General features: G+C 39.7%; 1 protein-coding gene across 1 annotated transcript in view; it reads right to left on the bottom strand.

Annotated features, from left to right (window-relative positions):
- Nucleotides 1–18,464: 18,464 nt before the first annotated feature.
- The window catches only part of TASP1 (taspase 1), a 261,474-nt gene continuing 260,731 nt past the window's right edge, over nucleotides 18,465–19,207 (bottom strand). Inside the window, exon 14 of the mRNA XM_032461813.1 lies at nucleotides 18,465–19,006. Coding sequence (XP_032317704.1) covers nucleotides 18,986–19,006 — 21 coding nt within the window. The 3' untranslated portion in view covers nucleotides 18,465–18,985. The remainder of the gene's footprint in view (nucleotides 19,007–19,207) is intronic.

Raw genomic sequence — 19,207 nt, 5'->3', positions numbered from 1 at the left:
CGGTTTGGGATGCTGTAACAAATACACCATGGACTGGGTGGCTTATAAACAACATAAATTTATTTCTCATGGTTCTGGAGGCTGGAGAAGTCCAAGGGTGCCAGCATGGTCGAGTTTTTGGTGAAATCCCAATTTCTGGTTTGCAGACAGCCAACTTCTCCTTGTTTCTTCACAAGGTGAGAAAAGGTCTCGCTAGCTCTCTGGCCCCTTCTTACAAAGACACTAATACCATTGATGAAGACTTCACCCTCATGACCTAATTACCTCCCAAAGGCTCCACCTCTAAACATCATCACAGTGGCATTAGGGTTTCAACATGTGGAATCTGGGGGATATATTCAGTCCACTGCAGTGGCCCTGCTATTTGGTTTTTATTATCCAAATAGAGAGGTAAGGCAGATGTGTAAGTTGAAAATTCCTCTCAAAACACAATAAGTGCTGCTATATAAATCTAAAGGGTACCATGGGGACACAGAAGGTGAAGGACAGAACATAATGAGAACTCAAATGGGTCTTGAAGGATGAGTTCTGATGGCAAGAAAGTGAGCCATGCAAGAATTTCACAGGTCAGAAATGGGGAAGGTGCCAAGATGGTGGAGTAGAGACTCACAGCTTGCCCTCTCCCACAAATACACCAAGAATTACATCTACAAACCCACTGATTCACAGAGAACATCTACAGATCTCTGGCAGTGTGTCTCTTGCTTTGAAATACAGGAGGATTCTAAAAAAAATCTGATAAGCGAAAAAAAGAAAAAAAAACTGATGCAGGATCTGTCCTACAGGGAGGGAGCAGCAAAGTAAGAAAGGCACCCTCATGCTGGGATGCCCCTCTCCAGCCAGGCGGCCAGCAGGGACAGAAGCAGAGCTTCCGAGTCTCAGAGGAGAAAGTAGCAGCTGCTTGGCAGAAGGAACTAAGAGAAACTGGCATGGAGGGTCCCTGCCATCCCCAGCCCTAGACATGAGCCAGCAGGGACAACCTGGGACTGGCTGCTAGAGATCAGTTATGAGACCTGGGAGACGGCTGGAGCCCACAGCACAGAGGCAGCCTCCAGGGACTGGAAGGTGCTGTGAGCTCTGGCTGGTGGTGTATCTGGAACAGCCTGGGACCCCCATAAAAAAGCACCACTGTTAGTGTGCATGGGTTGGGTGCACAACATAGCTGCACCATAGCTGCTGTCCACACTTGGCTTCATTGTTGGTGTGTTCTCATGTGAAGACAGGTGGGGCTTGGTCATAGCCATCGTTGCTGAGTGGAGGCATGGCTGAAAGCTGAATCCATACTCAGCTTCCCTGCAGTTTTACAGGCAGGACTGAGATTTGCTTACAGCCCCAGAAGAGTGGGTGGATTTGCTCCACTAGTACCTTTGTGAACCTGTATTTCTGGGATGAACAGTCAGAGAGCTGAGTTCTGGCACATGGCAGGGGCAAGTAGGTTTTTTCACAACCGGCCAGCATACCATATAGTAGGGGGGCATGGGGTTGGGATCTGTGCTGACCCTGTGGTGCACCACAGATTCAGGTGTGTGACTGCATGCTCACTATTGTGGGTCCTAGCATCTGACATTGGCAGATCTACACTTGTGGTTCCAGGGGCCCAGAATATTGGGGACACAGAGTGGGTAGCTGACCTCCCCACAGCTAAGGTAGGGACAAAGGCAGCATCAGCAAATAGTACTATGTAACCCCACATAACAAGTGACAGACAACACCAAAGAGGGCACTTCCCAGTGGACAACTCTTGCAGAGTTATACTCAGTGACTCTTCTTCTCAGCTGAAGGACTCCAACCCTGCCTACCATGCACCACAACTCAGAAATGGGTCTAGAAACCTCTATTCCAGCAACAGAGGAGCAGACCCAGCCATGGGTCTGTCATGGCTGTGACAACCACAGAATAATAAAGGAGGACCCACTCAGCAACAACAAACAGGGCAGGCTCTGATCACAACAACTACACAGCCAATCAAAGTGATAACAGCCAATACACATAGAAGAAAGACAGGGCAACCATCCATAATAAGACAGCCTTTGAAACAAAACTATTAGATGAACACAGTCTAACAGAAATGCTCCCACTTTAAATACAAGCAATCAACAATAACAACAACAAAATCCTTCAAGACAACAGTATATAAATGATGCTCTTAAATCCATAAAACTAGAGAAATATAAATAAAATGAAGAAACAGAGGAATCACTCCCGATTAAAAGACAAAGAGAAGTCCCTTGAAAGAACAAACAATGAGATAGACCTCAACAATCTTCTAGATCATGACTTCAAAAAGAGGATGATAAAAGCACTGAAGGAAATAAGAGAGACTATGAATAGAGACAGAGAATACTATAAAAAGGTAATAGAAATTATAAAGAGGAGGCAATTAAAAATAGAAAATTCATTTGCTGAGATAACAGTCAAGCTATAGGCAGTCAAAAGCAGACTAGATAATGCAGAGTAACAAATAACTGACTTAGAAGACAGGATAACAGAGGTCACTCAATCAGAACAGCAGACAGAAAAGCAAATAAAAACCAATGAAAGCAATATAAGGGACCTATGGGATAATATAATGTATGCCAACATATGCACAATAGGGGTCCCAGAAGGAAAGGAAAGAGAAAAGGGGATTGAAAAGGTATTTGAAGAAATGATGACTGAAAACTTTCCAAACCTAAAGAAGGAAACAGATATCCAAGTACAGGAGGCACAGTGGGGCCCAAACAAGAAGAACTCAAACAGACCTACGCCAAGACATATCATAATTAAGATGGCCAAAATTAAAGATAAAGAAGGATTCTAAAGGCAGCAAGAGAAAAACAAAGACTTAGTTACAAGGGAACTCCCATAAGGCTTTCAGCTGATTTCTCTACACAACAATGCTGGCCAGAAGGGAGTGGAAAGATATATTCAAAGTCCTGAAAGAGAAAAAGCTGCAACCTAGGGTACTTTATCCAGCAAGACTATACTTTAGAGTAGAAGGAGAGACACAGAATTTCACAGACAAGCAAAAACTAAAATAACTCAGCAATACTAAACCTATCCTAAAAGAAATATTGAAAAGAAGCAGGAAGATATAGAAACAAGAAAACCATAATTGGAAATGTGATAACTACAATTAGTTGCAAGAGAAAAAACATGAAGATATTATATAAAAAATGAAAATAACAAAAGGTGGCAGAAAGGAGCAAGAATTAATAGATTTTTCTCTCTCTCTCTCTTCTTTCTTTCCCTTTGTTCATTTTATGATGTATTTGAGCCTAAATGACTATCATTCTAAAGCAAACAGATATAGTAATGGGTTAATATACTTCAAAAAACAGGATAAACACAAATAAAAAGCACACAGTAGAGTCACAAAAACCAAAAGAAAATCAAACTAATACAAAAGAAAATTATCAAACCACAAAAAGAAACACAAAAAGGAAAACAAAGGAACAAAGAAGAAATACCAAATCAACTGGAAAACAAGGATCAAAATGAGTATAAATACATATCTATCAATAATTATTATAAATGTCAATGGAATAAATGCTACACTCAAAAGACATAAAGTGGCATATTGGATAATAAAACAAAAGTCTACAATATGCTGCCTATAAGAAACCCACTTTAGAGTGAAGGACACACATAGATTGAAAGTGAGAGGATGGAAAAAGATGTTTCATGCAAATGGAAATGACAAGAAAGCGAGTGTAGCAATACTCATATCAGACAAAATAGACTTTAAAACAAAAACCATAAAGAAAGATAAAAAAGGATATTACATAATGATCAAAGGAGCAATACAAGATGAGGCTATTACACTTATTAACAAATATGCACCCAATATAGGAGCACCTAAATATATACAGCAAATACTAACAGACAGAAAGGGAGAAATTGATGGGAATACAATAATATTAGAAGACTCTAACACTCTGCTAACATCATTGAATAGGTCTTCCAGACAGAAAATCAGTAAGGTAATGGAAATACTAAATGACACAATAGAATAGTGTGATTGGTTGATATTCTTAGGACTTTATATCCACAAAAAGCAGAATATACATCTGTTCAAGTGCTCATGGAACATTCTCTAGGATAGACCACATACTCAGGCACAAAAGAAGCCTCAACAAATTTAAGAGGATAGAAAGTATTTCAAGTATCTTCTCTGACCACAATGGCATGAAACTAGAAATCAACCACAGAAGAACAAATTTTAAAAAATAACAGCATGGGACTAAACAACATGCTACTAAAAAAAAACAATGGGTCAAAGATGAAATCAAAGATTAAATTAAAAAATACCTTGAGACAAATGACAATGAAAACACAGCCACACAAAATCTATGGAATGCAGCAAAAGTAGTCCTAAGAGGGAAGTTCATAGCGATACAGGCCTGCCTCAAAAAAGAAGAACAATCTCAAATAAACACCTAACCTATCACCTAAAATAATTAGAAAAAGAAGAACAAACAAAACCTAAAGTCAGCAGAAGGAAAGAAATAAGAAAGATCAGGGAGGAAATAAATAAAAAGAGATTTAAAAAAATAGAAAAAAATCAATCAAACCAGGAGCTGGTCTTCTGAAAGAATAAGCAAAATTGACAAACCTCTGGCCAGGCTCACCAAGAAGAAAAGAGAGAGCACACAAATAAACAAAATAAGAAATGAAAAGGGAGAAATTACAACCTACACCACAAAAATATAAAAAACCATAACAGAATACTATGAACAACTATATGGCAATAAATTGGACAACTTAGAAGAAATGGATAACTCTCTAGAAACATACAGTCCACCAAAACTGAATCAAGGAGAAATAGATCATTTGAACAGACCAACCACTACAAGTGAAATAGACTCAGCAATAAAAAAACTTCCCTGCAAACAAAAGTCCAGGATGAGAAGGCTTCACTGGGGAATTCTATCAACCATACAAAGAAGAGCTCACATCAATCCTTCTCAAGCTCTTCCAAAAGATCGAAGAGGGGAGAGTACTCTCAAACTCATTCTATGAAACCACCATCACCCTGATAATGAAGTCAGACAAAGACAATACAAAAAAAGAAAGCTACAAGCCAATATTGTTGATGAACATAGATGCAAAAATCCTCAACAAAGTGTTAGAAAACAGAATCCAGCAGCACATAAAAAGATTATACACCATGATCAAATTGGGTTCATTCCAGGGACACAAGAATGGTTCACCATACACAAATCAATCAACGTGATACACCACATCAACAAGAGAAAGGACAAAAATCATATGATCATCTCAATAGATGCAGAAAAAGCATTTGATAAAATTCAACACCCATTTATGATAAACACTTCAACTAAACTGGGTATAGAGGGAATATATCTCAACATAATGAAAGCTATTTATGACAAACCTACAGCCAACATAATACTTAGTGATAAAAAGTTAAAAGCCTTCCTCCTAAAATCTGGAACAAGGCAAGGATGCCCACTCTCACATTTCTATTCAATATAGTATTAGAATTCCTAGCCATAGCAATTAGACAAGAAAAATACATTAAAGGGATCCAAATTGGAAGAGAAGAGGTAAAATTGTCACTATATGCAGATGACATGATACTATATATAGAAAACCCTAAAGGTGCCACACAAAAACTACTAGAGCTAATAAAAGAATTCAACAAGGTAGCAGGATACAAGATTAACAGACAGAAATCAGTGGCATTTCTTTACAATAACAATAAAATATCATTAAATAAAGTAAATGAACAATCCTTTTTAAAATTCCATCCAAAAAATCCCAAAATACTTAGAAGAAATCTGACCAAAGAAGTGAAAGACTTATATGTGGAGAACTACAAAACATTGACTAAGGAAATTAAAGATGACTTAAGAATGGAAAGATGTCTCATGTTCTTGAATTGGAAGAATTAATATTGTTAAAATGGCCATACTACCCAAAGCAATCTACAGATTTCATGTGATTTCTATCAAAATACCCAGGACATTTTTACAGAACTAGAGCAAATAATCCTAAAATTTATAAGGAATCACAAAAGACCCAGAATTGCCAAAGCAATACTGAAGAAAAAGAATGAAACTGGAGGAATAACCCTCCTAGACTATAGAAAATGCTACAGAGCTACAGTAATCAAAATAGCATGGTATTAGTACAAAAACAGACATATGGATCAATGGAACAGAATAGAGAGCCCAGAAATAAACCCACAAACTTTTGGTCAGTTAATCTTTGACAAAGGAGGCAAGAACATACAATGGAGTAAAGACAGTCTCTTCAGCAAATGGTATTGGGACAACTGGACAGCTGCTGGTAAATCAATGAAGTTAGAATACTCTCTCACACCATACACAAAAATAAACTCAAAATGGCTTAAACACTTAAACATAAGACAAGACACTATAAATCTCTTAGAAGAAAACAGGCAAAACATTATCAGAGAAATCTTAGCAATGTTCTCCTATGGCAGTCTACCCAGGCAATAGAAATAAGATCAAAAACAAACAAATTGTACCTAATTAATCTTATAAGCTTTTGTGCAGCATAGGAAACCATAAGCAAAACAAAAAGACAACTTATGAAATGGGAGAAATATTTGCAAAAATGAGACTGACAGGGGCTTAATTTCCAGAATATATAAACAGCTCACACAACTAAATAAGGGAAAGACAAACAACCCAATCCAAAAATGGGCAGAAGACCTAAACAAGCAGTTCTCCAATGAAGACATACAAATGGACAATAGGCACATGAAAAAATGTTCAGTGTCACTAATTATCAGAGAAATGCAAATCAAAAACTACAATGAGGTGTCACCTCACACCAGTCAGAATGGCCATCATTCAAAAGTTCACAAACAAGTGCTGGAGAAAAGGGAACCCTCCTATGCTGTTGGTGGGAAGGTAGTTTGGTGTAGCTGTTATGGAAAACAGTATGGAGATTCATCAAAATACTAAAAATAGACTTACCATATGATACAGCAATCCCACTCCTGGGCATATATCCAGAGGGAACCTTTATTCAGAAAGATACATGCACCCCAATGTTCATAGCAGCACTATATACAATAGCCAAGATGTGGAAACAACCTAAATGCCCATCAACAGATGACTGGATAAAGGAGTTGTGGTATATTTACACAATGGAATACTACTCAGCCATAAAAAAGAATAAAACAACGTTATTTGCAGCAACATGGATGGTCCTGGATGTCAACATGGATGTCATTCTAAGTGAAGTAAACCAGAAAGAGAAAGAAAAATATCGTATGATAGCACTTGTATGTGGAATCTAATAAAAAACAAAAGACAAAAAACACATGAACTTATTTATAAAACAGAAACAGACACACTGACATAGAAACCAAACTTACAGTAGGGGGGAAATGGGTGGGAAGGGATAAATTGGGGGTTAGAAATTTGAAGATACTAACTAATATACATAAAAAAGATAAGCAGCAAGTTCATGCTGTACAGCACAGGGAACTATATTCAATATCTTGTAGTAACTTATGGTGAAAAAGAATATGAAAATAGATACATGCATGTTCATGTATGACTGAAGAATCATGCTGTACACCAAAAATTGACATAACAATGTAAACTGACTATACTTCAATTAAAAAATATATATATTCACACATCAGAAACAGAAATTCAGGGGTGCAAAATAAAGCAGGGTGCTTTGCTGAAAACTCAGATCATATATTTGGCAATAGATGGAACAGTGAGAGAATATTAAACACATCTACAGCATGGGGAGACATAGAAGGTTCTGTAATAGAAAGATGGCTTCAGTGTTACACTTTAATGCAGCTATGCCTTTTGAAATGTATAGGACTGTTTGTACTTCCAGAAATTGCTGTAGTATTTTGTGTTACTTTAACTTGTTATTTTAAGTTTTCTACCACTTTTTGGTCTGCCAGTTAGGATGTCTGACTCTAGCCACAATGAAATCTAACTTTATATTAAAATTCTATTTCTAGTCTACTAAATGCTAGGAAACTAAATCACCAAGATTGTTAGAATTGTATTTAAATAAGCATATACAGACTATGATAAATTAACTGAAATGTAATATTTCTCTAGATTGTTTATTATTTCACTTAGTGAACAGAAAGGATCCACCTTTAAACGAATGGGTTTTGACTCCAACAAAAATTAAGATTTCTAAAGGAAACTTTTGATTAAAAATAGTGGAATTGACTATGAATATCTTTTCTTCCTACCCAACTCTCATTAAAAATGACAGCCAAGGAATTTTAAAAAACAAATTAATCAACAAGGTCAAAGAGATGGAGAGACAATTTTCTATAAACACTTTAAGCAAATTTTTGGAAGATGAGAAATGGATGGAGGAGTGGCAATTACCTTGTCAGAAAGAAGAAAAGAGAAAGCCAGTTGTTTGTAGACAAGTGGGAACAGTGCAGCTTCAGCCTGAAGAAACTGAGTGGTTCAGGGTTTATAGCAATGAAAATTCCAAAAGGAAGGTGAGCTTAAGCCTATTGTGGAAAAGGGCACCTGTTGGAAGTCTACCCGTAGCACAACTGAGCCCAAGTATCTTCTCCTCATGAATGCACCCACGCAACTACCTTTCTTTGCTTCAGGGGAGAAAGCTGGAGATTTACTCTTGAGAAATGAACTTGGCACCAGCCTCCAGGAAATGCAGAGTGAAGTAAGGGTAAAGTAAAAGTCTGTGTGTCTTACTGTGGACTCTCCAATCCCTCATCCCCACCCAGCTTCCAGAATCCTTTTACCCATGCATGAGCACACACACACACACACACACAGACACCCTGTGGCAGGAGACCTAGTTTACCCTCTAAGCAATCCAGAGAAAAGACCTATGGATAATAACATCTGGGGATTCTCCAGTGAATCTGTGATTCACTTCCTGATTACCCTGTGGTGAAGATTCCCCATCCGTGATCTTAATGCCCCCAGTCATGATGCCTCACCCCTGAATACAGATGGAAAGGTTTTTTTTCCTCCTGACACCAAATACATGGTGTCTTTTCCCAACACCATTTCTCCAACACTCTGACACCAAGTGGGTGTCCAACAATTCAGTTCAGTTCTGGCACTATCTATCTGGAATTCATCTCAAATTCCACAAATTAAAGGGCTCACTCACACAAGACTTCCCCACTTTAGAGACCAATCACACCTCCCTCTCAGGCCACCCATACTTCTGACCCATCAGCTATAAACTAACTGTTCTCATAAACTCACTCCTTGGGTCGGACACTTTACTGGAACAACTCACAAAACTCAAGAAAGCATTTTACTTACTATTACTTGTTACTATAGAGGAGGGGACTCAGCACAACCGGATGGAAGAGTGCACAGTGCAAAGTATGGGGAGAAGGTCCCAGAGCTTCCATGCCTCCTGGACACACCACCCTCCCAGCACTTTCATGTGCTCACCTACTGAGAAGCTCTCTGAACCCTGTGGTTTAGGAGTTTTTATGGACATTTCATTATAATAGACATGATTGATTAATCATTGGCCATTGGTGATTGAATTCAATTTCCAGCCCCTCTCTTTTCCCCCGAGGTCAGGGAGTAGAGTTAAGAGTCCCAACCCTCTCAAGGCTGCAACTTCCTGGGGAACAGCTAGCATTCTGAAGCTATCTAAGATATCTCATTTCAAAGAGAAAAAGCAATGGAATAGAATTAGTGTAGGAATGAATAAAAATTGAAAATATGATTAATATTCTCAAATGAAAAGAAAGATTTCATCCAAAAGAGCAGGTTGCTATGAAAAATAAACAGTTATAGTAAAAAAAAAAAAAAAAAAAAAAAAAAGGAGCTCTTGAAATAAAAAATAGGGTTGCAAAAAATTTTTAGTTTAACAAAAAGTTAGGAAAATTCCCGGAGAGAAGAGGCAAAGATCAAGGAAACAGAAACTAAGATAAGAAAGAAAAGGAAATTAGAGGATTAATCCAATATCTACCAATAGGAGCTGCAAAAAGAGAGAACAAGAAAAAAAGAGAAGAGAGAAAATTATCGAAGAAACAATACAAGATAATTTCCCAGCACAGAAAGACACAGGCTTCCACTGAAAGGGTTCTCTGAGGATTCTAGACAATAAAGGATGAAAATTTTACATCAAAGTGCACAAGTGAGAAATTCTGAATTTTAGGGTGAAAAAAGAAGGTCCTAAAAGTTTCCAGGAATTAAAAACAGATTTTACAGAAAAGAAGGGGAACTAGTGAGAAGATTCCAGGACACTGAGTTATGTCATGCTTTTGCAATCCTGAGACAGAATGCGTTTCAACGTGGTCCAGCCTCGGGGGTGTCACACGGGCTTGGAAGGCGGCCCCGCACTTGATTTAATACTGTGGTCACCATTTTTTTAATCTTAATAATTTTATATTTGAGTTTGCGTTTTGTGATGAAGGCTGTTGGACTGTGGTGCATATGCGGTGCTGCCTCCTGTCACCTCTCCCCCTTGGTGTGGGTCCTGGGCTGCCTGCTTCTTGAGCCCCACCAAGAGACGACCACACTCACCCCTCACATATCCCCAGGCCTGAGGGAGTGTGACATTAAAACAGCAAATAAAAAACACTGTGAGAGGTTGAAAGAGAAAGGTCATGAAAGAAAGGAAAAGGCCTTTTTCCTGCTTTTTGGGGAAAAAAAAGGCCTCACATTTTCATTTTGCACTGGGGCCCTATGAATTATGTAGCCAGCCCTGGTTTCAATTTAGAGACTGCTTGAGAAGTAAGAATTTTTTTTTTTGTACCTCAAAAGCTCAACTGTGAATATCACCAAAGATGAAAAGAGCAGGTACTCCTAACATTGGCTGATTTTATAAGAATTTTGGGATGGCTCCAATGTGGACCCCATCTTAGGTTTGAAAATTCCTAGTTCCAATGTGTCTTTTCTGAGCCACACCCTAAGTACAGAATTAGAGGGCTGACACTGGACATTGGATTCACAGCCAGACGGCCACACTTTCTGACCAAAAAAAAAAGAGTTTCAGACAGAACTAGATTCTCCCAAGGGAATCCATGAGTGAATTTGTGGGGGTTAGTGGAGTTTTTGCCATACGAATAGAGGCATTTATATCTGGAGAATTTTTTTGAGGTCTTCTAAATTCAAGTGAAGGGAAAAAGCATCACAAGGAGAATGAGACTCTGAAAATGGCTACAAAGGATGAGGAGGACTTACTTCTCTGGGGGTGTTTAAGAGGAAAAGAGATTTCTGCTCATCTGGACGGGCATAGTTGGCTCCAGAGGCAAAGGGCGGGAGGAGGTGGGAGACTCAGACAGACTCTCTGGGCTCCCCCACCTCCTGAGCCTCCGATTTTCATTTTCTTAGACACCAAGGTCATTGCCAGCTGTGAGAAGAGCCAAGTCTAGACCTTGCTTTTTGAAGTAAGTATTGCTATTTGCTTCACACAGATCCACATTCCTAAAGCACTGAATTCTACCCCTGCACCCCCGCCGCTACCCCTGGAACTTCAGACATCACTGGATTTGGTGACCTGACAACTGCCCTTTACATAGGGATTTGTATCATAAATTGCCACTAAGAGACCTCTGATACACATCTTCCTCACAAATTTAGGCTGTCGTGGTTTTCAGACAGAAACTGGCATATCCACATGTGGCAGGCTTGTAGCTCATCAGACAGGTTCTATTAACATGGTTGCCAGGTGGTAACCATATTATTTCATGCTTCTCAGTAACTTCTGTGCAACACAATTACCTTTGACAGTTCTTGAGTGGGACAGCAATTTTCAGCAAATGTTTTCAGTAACCAGAGGCCAGAAGGGAAGGAAACGTGAGTGCTGCAGTGAAGCTTTGAGTGTGGCTCTGACAGCTCTTCAGTGCCTCTGTGGTGTTATAAACAGGAATTCTGTGGAAATTCAGGCACATGGGACTTAACAGAAGGTGGCTGAGCCAGGCCACTCTTTCCCACTGGTTCCCACTGTATTGATAGAATTTGTCCTTGTACAGGATAAGAAGTTCTACCTTGGTCAAGTTCTTCTGAGCTGCAGGATACAGTAGAATTTGTTTTTGTTTTTGTTTTTGTTTTCCCATTTTGGTTTCATGCTAAAGATATCTTCACACTGCAGAGAATGTGATGTTTACTTCTTGGACTTGACTGAATTTATAGCACCCTCAGTGTTCCTCAGAGTTACCAAAGAAGGTGTAGGCCAATCTACCCTCTGCGTATTAGTTTCTAGTTTCAGGAAAAATATACTAAGTCATCACAGGTGGGTTGTTCAAAATCTGGTCTTACAGAGTGAGAACATGAAAATCAGTTGCTTCCCCAACCTAAATGTCCATCGACAGATGACTGGATAAAGAAAATGTGGTACAAACATACAATGGAACACTACTTGGCCATAAAAAAGAATGAAATAACGCCATTTGCAGCAACATGGATGGACCTAGAGATCATCAGACTAAGTGAAGTAAGACAGAGAAAGACAAATGCCATATATTACTTATATGTGGAATCTAAAATGATACAAATGAACATATTTACAAAACAGAAACAGACTCACAAGCACAAGAAATAAACTTATGGTTATGGTTACCAAAGTGGTGGGGGGAGGGATACATTAAGGGTTTGGGATTAGCAAATACAAACTACTATATACAAAATAGATAAACAGATATAAAATAGATATACAGTAAAACAGATATTTTACTATGTATAAAATAGACAGATAAAAATGGTGTATGACACTCCCTGTTTCATACAGTAGGATACAAGGTCCTAGTGTATAGCACAAGGAACTGAATTCAATATCCTATAGTAAACCATAATGGAAAAAATATGAAAATATATATATTTTTTAACTGAATCATTTTGCTGTACACCAGAAATTAACACAACATTGTAAACCAACTATACTTCAATTCAAAAAAAAATTAAAAAAAAAAATTTTAAAGTTAGCTGCTTCTCCACACTCCCCTTCACCAATATCAACAACAAGACACACACATACACACATGTTGCTTTCTGAGATAATACAAAACAAAGTACCTGCAGCCTCTAGTCACATATCAGATGAAAAGAAAAGAACCATTTGGTTCCCAAATCATCAGGTATTAAAAGGGTAATTACACACAATTGATAACTGTAGAATTCAGGGTTGGTGGGGGGTGAACATGAGGTCATGTAGCCATGACCACATCCCAGAGAACATACAATGACTCACATCCCACTGGCCTGGTGCAGAGCAAAACTTCTCTTTGACACACCCAAGAGAAGAGCCTACCCTTTGCTCCAACTTCGTTAGCAATGTTTTACAGACAGGCTTTCTTTTGATCTACAGACTAGACACATGATATCATCAGCTCTAAATCAAGCCACATTTCCCCCCTCTCCCTAAAACAGGTCTCACTGGCGAGGACAACACCAGCTAATCCGTAACATGTTTGCTGATTGCTACATCTCCGGGTGCCATCATTTGTCACCTTCTTTTTTTTGCTTACCAGCCACTTTGTCAATAACAGTTATTCAGAGAAGAGGATTTTGATTATAAACTTTTCCTGCATACCTCATCCCTACCAGAGTTTGACATTTGGCCATTCCCGCTTTTGAACTTGTTTCCATGTGTCTTTGAACTTTGTTCTTTCCTTATGTGTGAGCTTTTGGTATAGAATGAGAGCCCAAAAAGTGCTCTGCAGAGTGTGTAATAGAGAATAAAACTCAATTATTATTGGTCCTTGTTTCCCCAGAGTCACAAGTGGCAGTTGGTCCACTTTTTACAAGTGTTAAACATGAATCTTCTGCTTGGTTTGAAAGTTAAGAAAAGGAGAGCCCACAGCCAGGCAACACGTGTGGAATCAAGTCCTTCCCGCATCACGTCCAACGGGAAAACAGTAGGTTGAAGTCTTTCATTTGATTACTTTTAAAATAATGGCCCTTCATCAGTTTCTCTATTATAAAACACGAAATGCGTCTGTTACCTAAATATCAGGAAGTACAAGCAAGCAAAAAGTTTAAAAAAGTAAAAGGAAATACTCCAATTTCTCCTGTGGGATCACTTTTGGTTAATTAAACCAATACTTTCTCACTTGGATGTCTCCACTACAGAGTCTGAAGAAGATAAATATTATCCAGGCTCTGTGACAAGTTAGGTGGTCATATGTCACATTTCTAGCCAATGGGACCTAAATAGAAAAAAACAAAACAAAACAAAACAAAACACTCCTAAGGGAATTTCTGGGAAAAATCCAGATTCTCCCATCTTCCTCCCTTGACTGGAGCTGCAGCATCTATTCTGGGACCCAGAGACAGTTAGCATGAGGATAAACACCAGTATTTTGGCCAAAGGAAGTCACACGGCCATAAGGAAATGGACAACACAGGGTATACAAGCATGCCTCATTTTATTGCACTTTGCTTTACTGTGCTTCACAGATACTGCATTTTCTTACAAATTGACGGTTTGTAGCAACCCTGCATTGAGCACCATTTTTCCAACAGCATTTGTTCACTTCATGTCACGTGTTGGTAATTCTCACAGTATTTCCAACTTTTCATTATGATTATATGGTATGGTGATCTGTGATCAGCAATCTTTGACGTTACTATTGTATTTGCTTTGGGGTATCATGAACCACACCCATGGAATACAGCAAACTTCATCAATAAATGTTTGTGTTCTGACAGCTCCACTTTTGGGCTGTTTCCCCATCTCTCCCCTTCTCTCCTGGCCTCCCTATTCCCAGAGACAAAATAATATTGAAATTAAGCCAATTAATAACCCCACAATGGCTCTAAGTGTACAAATGAAAGGAAAAGTCTTACATCTCGCACTTTAAATCAAAAGCTAGAAAATACTAAGCTCAGTAAGGAGGGTATGTCAAAGCCATGGCAGGCCTAAAGCTAGGCCTCTTTTACCAAACAGCCAAATTGTGAGTGCAAAGGAAAAGTTGTTGAAGAAAATTGGAACTGCTGCTCCAGTCAACGCATGAATGATTTAAAAAAAAAAAAAAAAAACAGCATTATTGCTGATGTAGGGAACATTTTAGTGGTCTGAATAGAAAATCAAATGAATCACAAAATTCTCTTAAGCCAAAGCCTAATCCAGAGCAAAACCCCAACTACTTTCAATTCCATGAAGACTAAGAGAGATAAGAAAGCTATAGAAGTAAAATGTGGAAATTGCAGAGATTGGTTTACAAGTTTTAAGAAAAGAAGCCATCCCTGTAACATCAAAGTGCAAGGTGAAGCAGCAAGTGCTGGTGTAGAAGCTGCAGGGAATTATCCAGAAGATCTAGGTAAGACAATTAATGAAGATGGCTATCCTAAGCAACAGATTTTCAGTGTAGATGAAACAGCCTTCTATTGGAAGGAGATGCCATCTAGGACTTTCATAGCTAGAGAGGAGAAGTCAATACCTGGCTTCAAAGCTTCAAAGGACAGGCTGAGTCTCTTGTTAGGAGCTAATGCAGGTGGTAACTTTAAGTTGAAGCCAGTGCTCACTGACCATTCTGAAAATCCTATGGTCCTTAAGAATTATGCTGAATCTACTCTGCCTGTGCTCTAGAAATGGAAAAACAAAGCTGCATGACAGCACGTCTGTTGACAACATGGTTTACTGAATATATTAAGCCCACTGTGGAGACCTGCTGCTCAGAAAGATTCCTTTCAAAATACCACTGCTTATTGACAATTCACCTGGGTCACCCAAGAGCTCTGATAAAAATACACAAGGAGATTAGTGTTGTTTCCATGCTTGCTAACACTATAGCCGCTCTGCAGCCCATGGATCAAGAAGTAATTTCAAATTTCAAGTTTTATTATTTAGGAAATACAATTTGTAAGGCTATAGCTGGTATAGACAATGATTCCTCTGATGAAAACCTTCTGAAAAGGATTCACTATTTTAGATGCCATTCAGAACATGTGTGATTTATGAGAAGTGATTCAGCCTTCACAAGAGTTTGGAAGAAGTTCATTCCAACCCTTATGGATGACTTTGAAGGGTTCAAACTTCAGTGGAGGAAGTCACCGTACATGTGGTGGAAACAGCAAGAGAACTAGGAAAGAAGCCTGAAGATGTGGCAGTCTTATGAAAAAACTTTAACAGATGAGTTGCCTCTTGTGGATGAGCAAGGACAGTGGTTCCTCAAGATGGAATCCACTCGTGGTGAAGATGCTGTGAAGACTATTAAAATGACAGCAAAGGGATGTCCCTGGAGAATGTCATTCTAAGTCAAGTAAGCCAGAAAGAGAAAGAAAAATACCATATGAGATTGCTCATATGTGGAATCCAAAAAAAAAAAAAAAAGAAAGAACATAAATGCAAAACAGAGACAGATCATAGACATAGAATACAAACTTGTGGTTGCCAAGGGGGAGGGGGTGGGAAGGGACAGACTGGGAGTTCAAAATCTGTAAATACTGACAGGCATATGAAGAATAGGTAAATAAGATTATGCTGTATAGCACAGGGAAATATATACAAGATCTTGTGGTAACTCACAGTGAAAAAGAACGTGACAATGAATATATGTATGTTCATGTATAACTGAAAAATTGTGCTCTACACTGGAATTTGACATGACATTGTAAAATGACTATAACTCAATAAAAATGTTAAAAAAATAATTGAAGCTAAAAATAATTTTTAATAAAAAGGTATGTAGAACAAAATAAAAAATAAAAAAATAAAATGACAGCAAAGGATTTAGAATGTTACATAAACTTATTTGATAAAGCAGTGGCAGGGTTTGAGAGGATCGACTTCAATTTTGAAAGAAGTTCTTCTGTGGGTAAAATGCTGTCAAACAGCACTGCCTGCTGCAGAGAAATCATTCATGGAAGCAAGGGTCAGTTGATGCAGCAAACCTCACTGTTGTCTTATTTTTGGAAATCACCACAGCCACCCCAACCTTTAGCAGGCATCAACATTGAAGGAAGTTCCTATGATGGTTCCTATAAAAAGTGCTCTTTTTAACAGTACTTTTAAATTAAGGTATGTACACTATTTTTTTTTTAAGATACAACACTACTACACGCTTAAGAGACTACAGCATAGTGGAAACATAACTCTGATATGCACTGGGAAACCAAAAATTTTGTGTGACTGACTTTACTGTGACACTTTGCGGTGTCTGGTTCTAAATCTGCAATATCTCTGAGGTGTGCCTGTTTGCACCAGGAGGTGTTGTTCACTGGGTGTCACCAGTATCGCAGTCTAACCAGGGCCAAGTCAACAGGAGAAGGTGATGAGAAACGAAGGGAAGATGGAATTATCGAAGATGCCATCCTCTGACTATTGGTACCCATACTTACCAGAAAATGTAGTTCTGAGAAAAGATAGAGGCAGTAGCCTAAAGAGTGAAATAATAATATCACTCCTTGTGCCAAACATCATGAGAAATACTTTACAAATAGTATTCCTTACCACAATCTGTTAGACAGTGCCATTATCCCATTTTGCAGATAAAGAAACAGAAGTTCAGAGAAATTAAACCACGTGCCTGAGATCAGGGCTCTGGGGAAGGGTGGAGCCAGGATTTGAAGCCAGGTGCATCTAAGACCAGGGAGCTAATCCACTAAGAAAACTGTCCAGCTATAGCACCATTACTAGAAAGGTCACTGGACAGGTCAGAAAAGCAACTTACTTGTTCTGTTTTAACTTTGCCAGTAAAGTAAGGTTGACGATAAAACAAAGGAGATGATACATATATGAAAAGGCTGAGAAAACATCCACGACAGCCCCTTCTTCTGAAGTCCCTTTCTCTCACCCCTCTTCTCCCCACCCTCCCCCAATGACGGACTTAGCTGGTGTATCAATTGCTTTTGCTTCATAACAAACCATCCCAAAACTTAAGAGGTTTAAAACAACCACCATTGAATATTATTTTATTATTTTTCAAAATCCTTCAGTGAGTTGGATGGTTCTTATCTAGGCTGGCTCAACTAGGCCCTCCCACTTGTCTGTGATCCAGCGTGGGGTGAGGGGTCCGCTGGGGGCCGGCTGTTCTAGAAGGGCTGCAGTCATGTCGGGGGCGATAGCTGCGGGTGGCGAGCCCTGTGTCACTCATCCTCCAGCAGGCTGGCTGGGCCCTGATCACAGGGTGGTCACAAGAGACCAAGAGAAAGTGTGCAGCCCCCCCGAGGACCGCGCTCACAGCTGGCACATGCTCACATCTACCACATTCTATTCGTCGAAGCAAGTCACAGGCCAGCCCAGATTCAGTGGGTGCGGAAACAGACCCCACCCCAGGAGGAGAGGAACTGCAAAGTCACGTGCAAAGTCAGGAAGCATACGTGGCCATTTTAACCATCGGTGACCAGACTTGGCAAGTTTTCTGGAGCCGCAAATGTGGGCTGTCCTGCTGAAATGTTCTCTGCCTCCAAAACCCAGACTGTTTTTCCAGTGGGACACAGATTGCAGGTCTGGACAAGTTGTTTGTTTCTGTGTTTGTTTTGACTTTTAGCTATTTCCAGGATGTTTCTCTTTCAAGAGGGAGAAAGGGTCAGTTCTGTCTGCCCTGTTCATTAAGATGAGCCGTGAAGCAGCATTGCTCTGTGGTCAGAGGTCCTGGAACCTGGTGAGGCCAGAGTCAGCAGGGACTGAGACAGGTTCCTGGGGCACTGGAGGCCGCCCTTTCAAAGGAAAAAGATGATGGTGTCCTTTTGAGGTGCTTGGAGTTGCCTCACAGCCAGGGGTTTGCAAGTCAAAATCTTGACTGTTATCCCCAGCCCTTCCTCAGGTTACAGGGAGATGTTCACCTTGCCAGCTGGTCTAAGGCATGCCCAGCCCGATGAATCTCTGTGGCACTCACGGCCCTCAGATGACAGTACCCGGCTCTTGCCTCCTCTGCTTTCAAGCTTGGAGATTGCACAAGTGACAATTTCACAAGTGATCAAAAGGTTGCAGAAGACCTTGGAATGTCCCTTTGATGAAATCACCCACGGGGCCCTTTGCAGGAGGATGAGGGGGGTCACATGCTCCTGACGGGGTCCTCCTGATGGCACACTGGGTGTGGGCATGTTGGGGGTGGGTGTACACCCAGCTCCGATCACTTCTCACCATCTGGGCCCTGGAAAAGGAGAAGCTAGAGGTTGTGGCTGCAAAGACGCAGGAAGGAATGTCTCAAGAAGAGGGGAAAATTGCTCACATGCACTTTGCTGGCGGAGCCTCAAAGAACAGGGCCTTCTCCGCAGCAACACAGCTGAGCTGCTGCAGAGTCAGGGAAGGGTCCCGGACGGTGGGGGCAAATGTTCTTTCCCTGGCCTCTTTA

Source organism: Camelus ferus, chromosome 19 (genome assembly GCF_009834535.1).
Source record: "Camelus ferus isolate YT-003-E chromosome 19, BCGSAC_Cfer_1.0, whole genome shotgun sequence".
In the NCBI taxonomy this organism is placed as follows: Eukaryota; Metazoa; Chordata; class Mammalia; order Artiodactyla; family Camelidae; genus Camelus; species Camelus ferus.
This window is presented reverse-complemented; position numbering and strand designations above follow the sequence as displayed.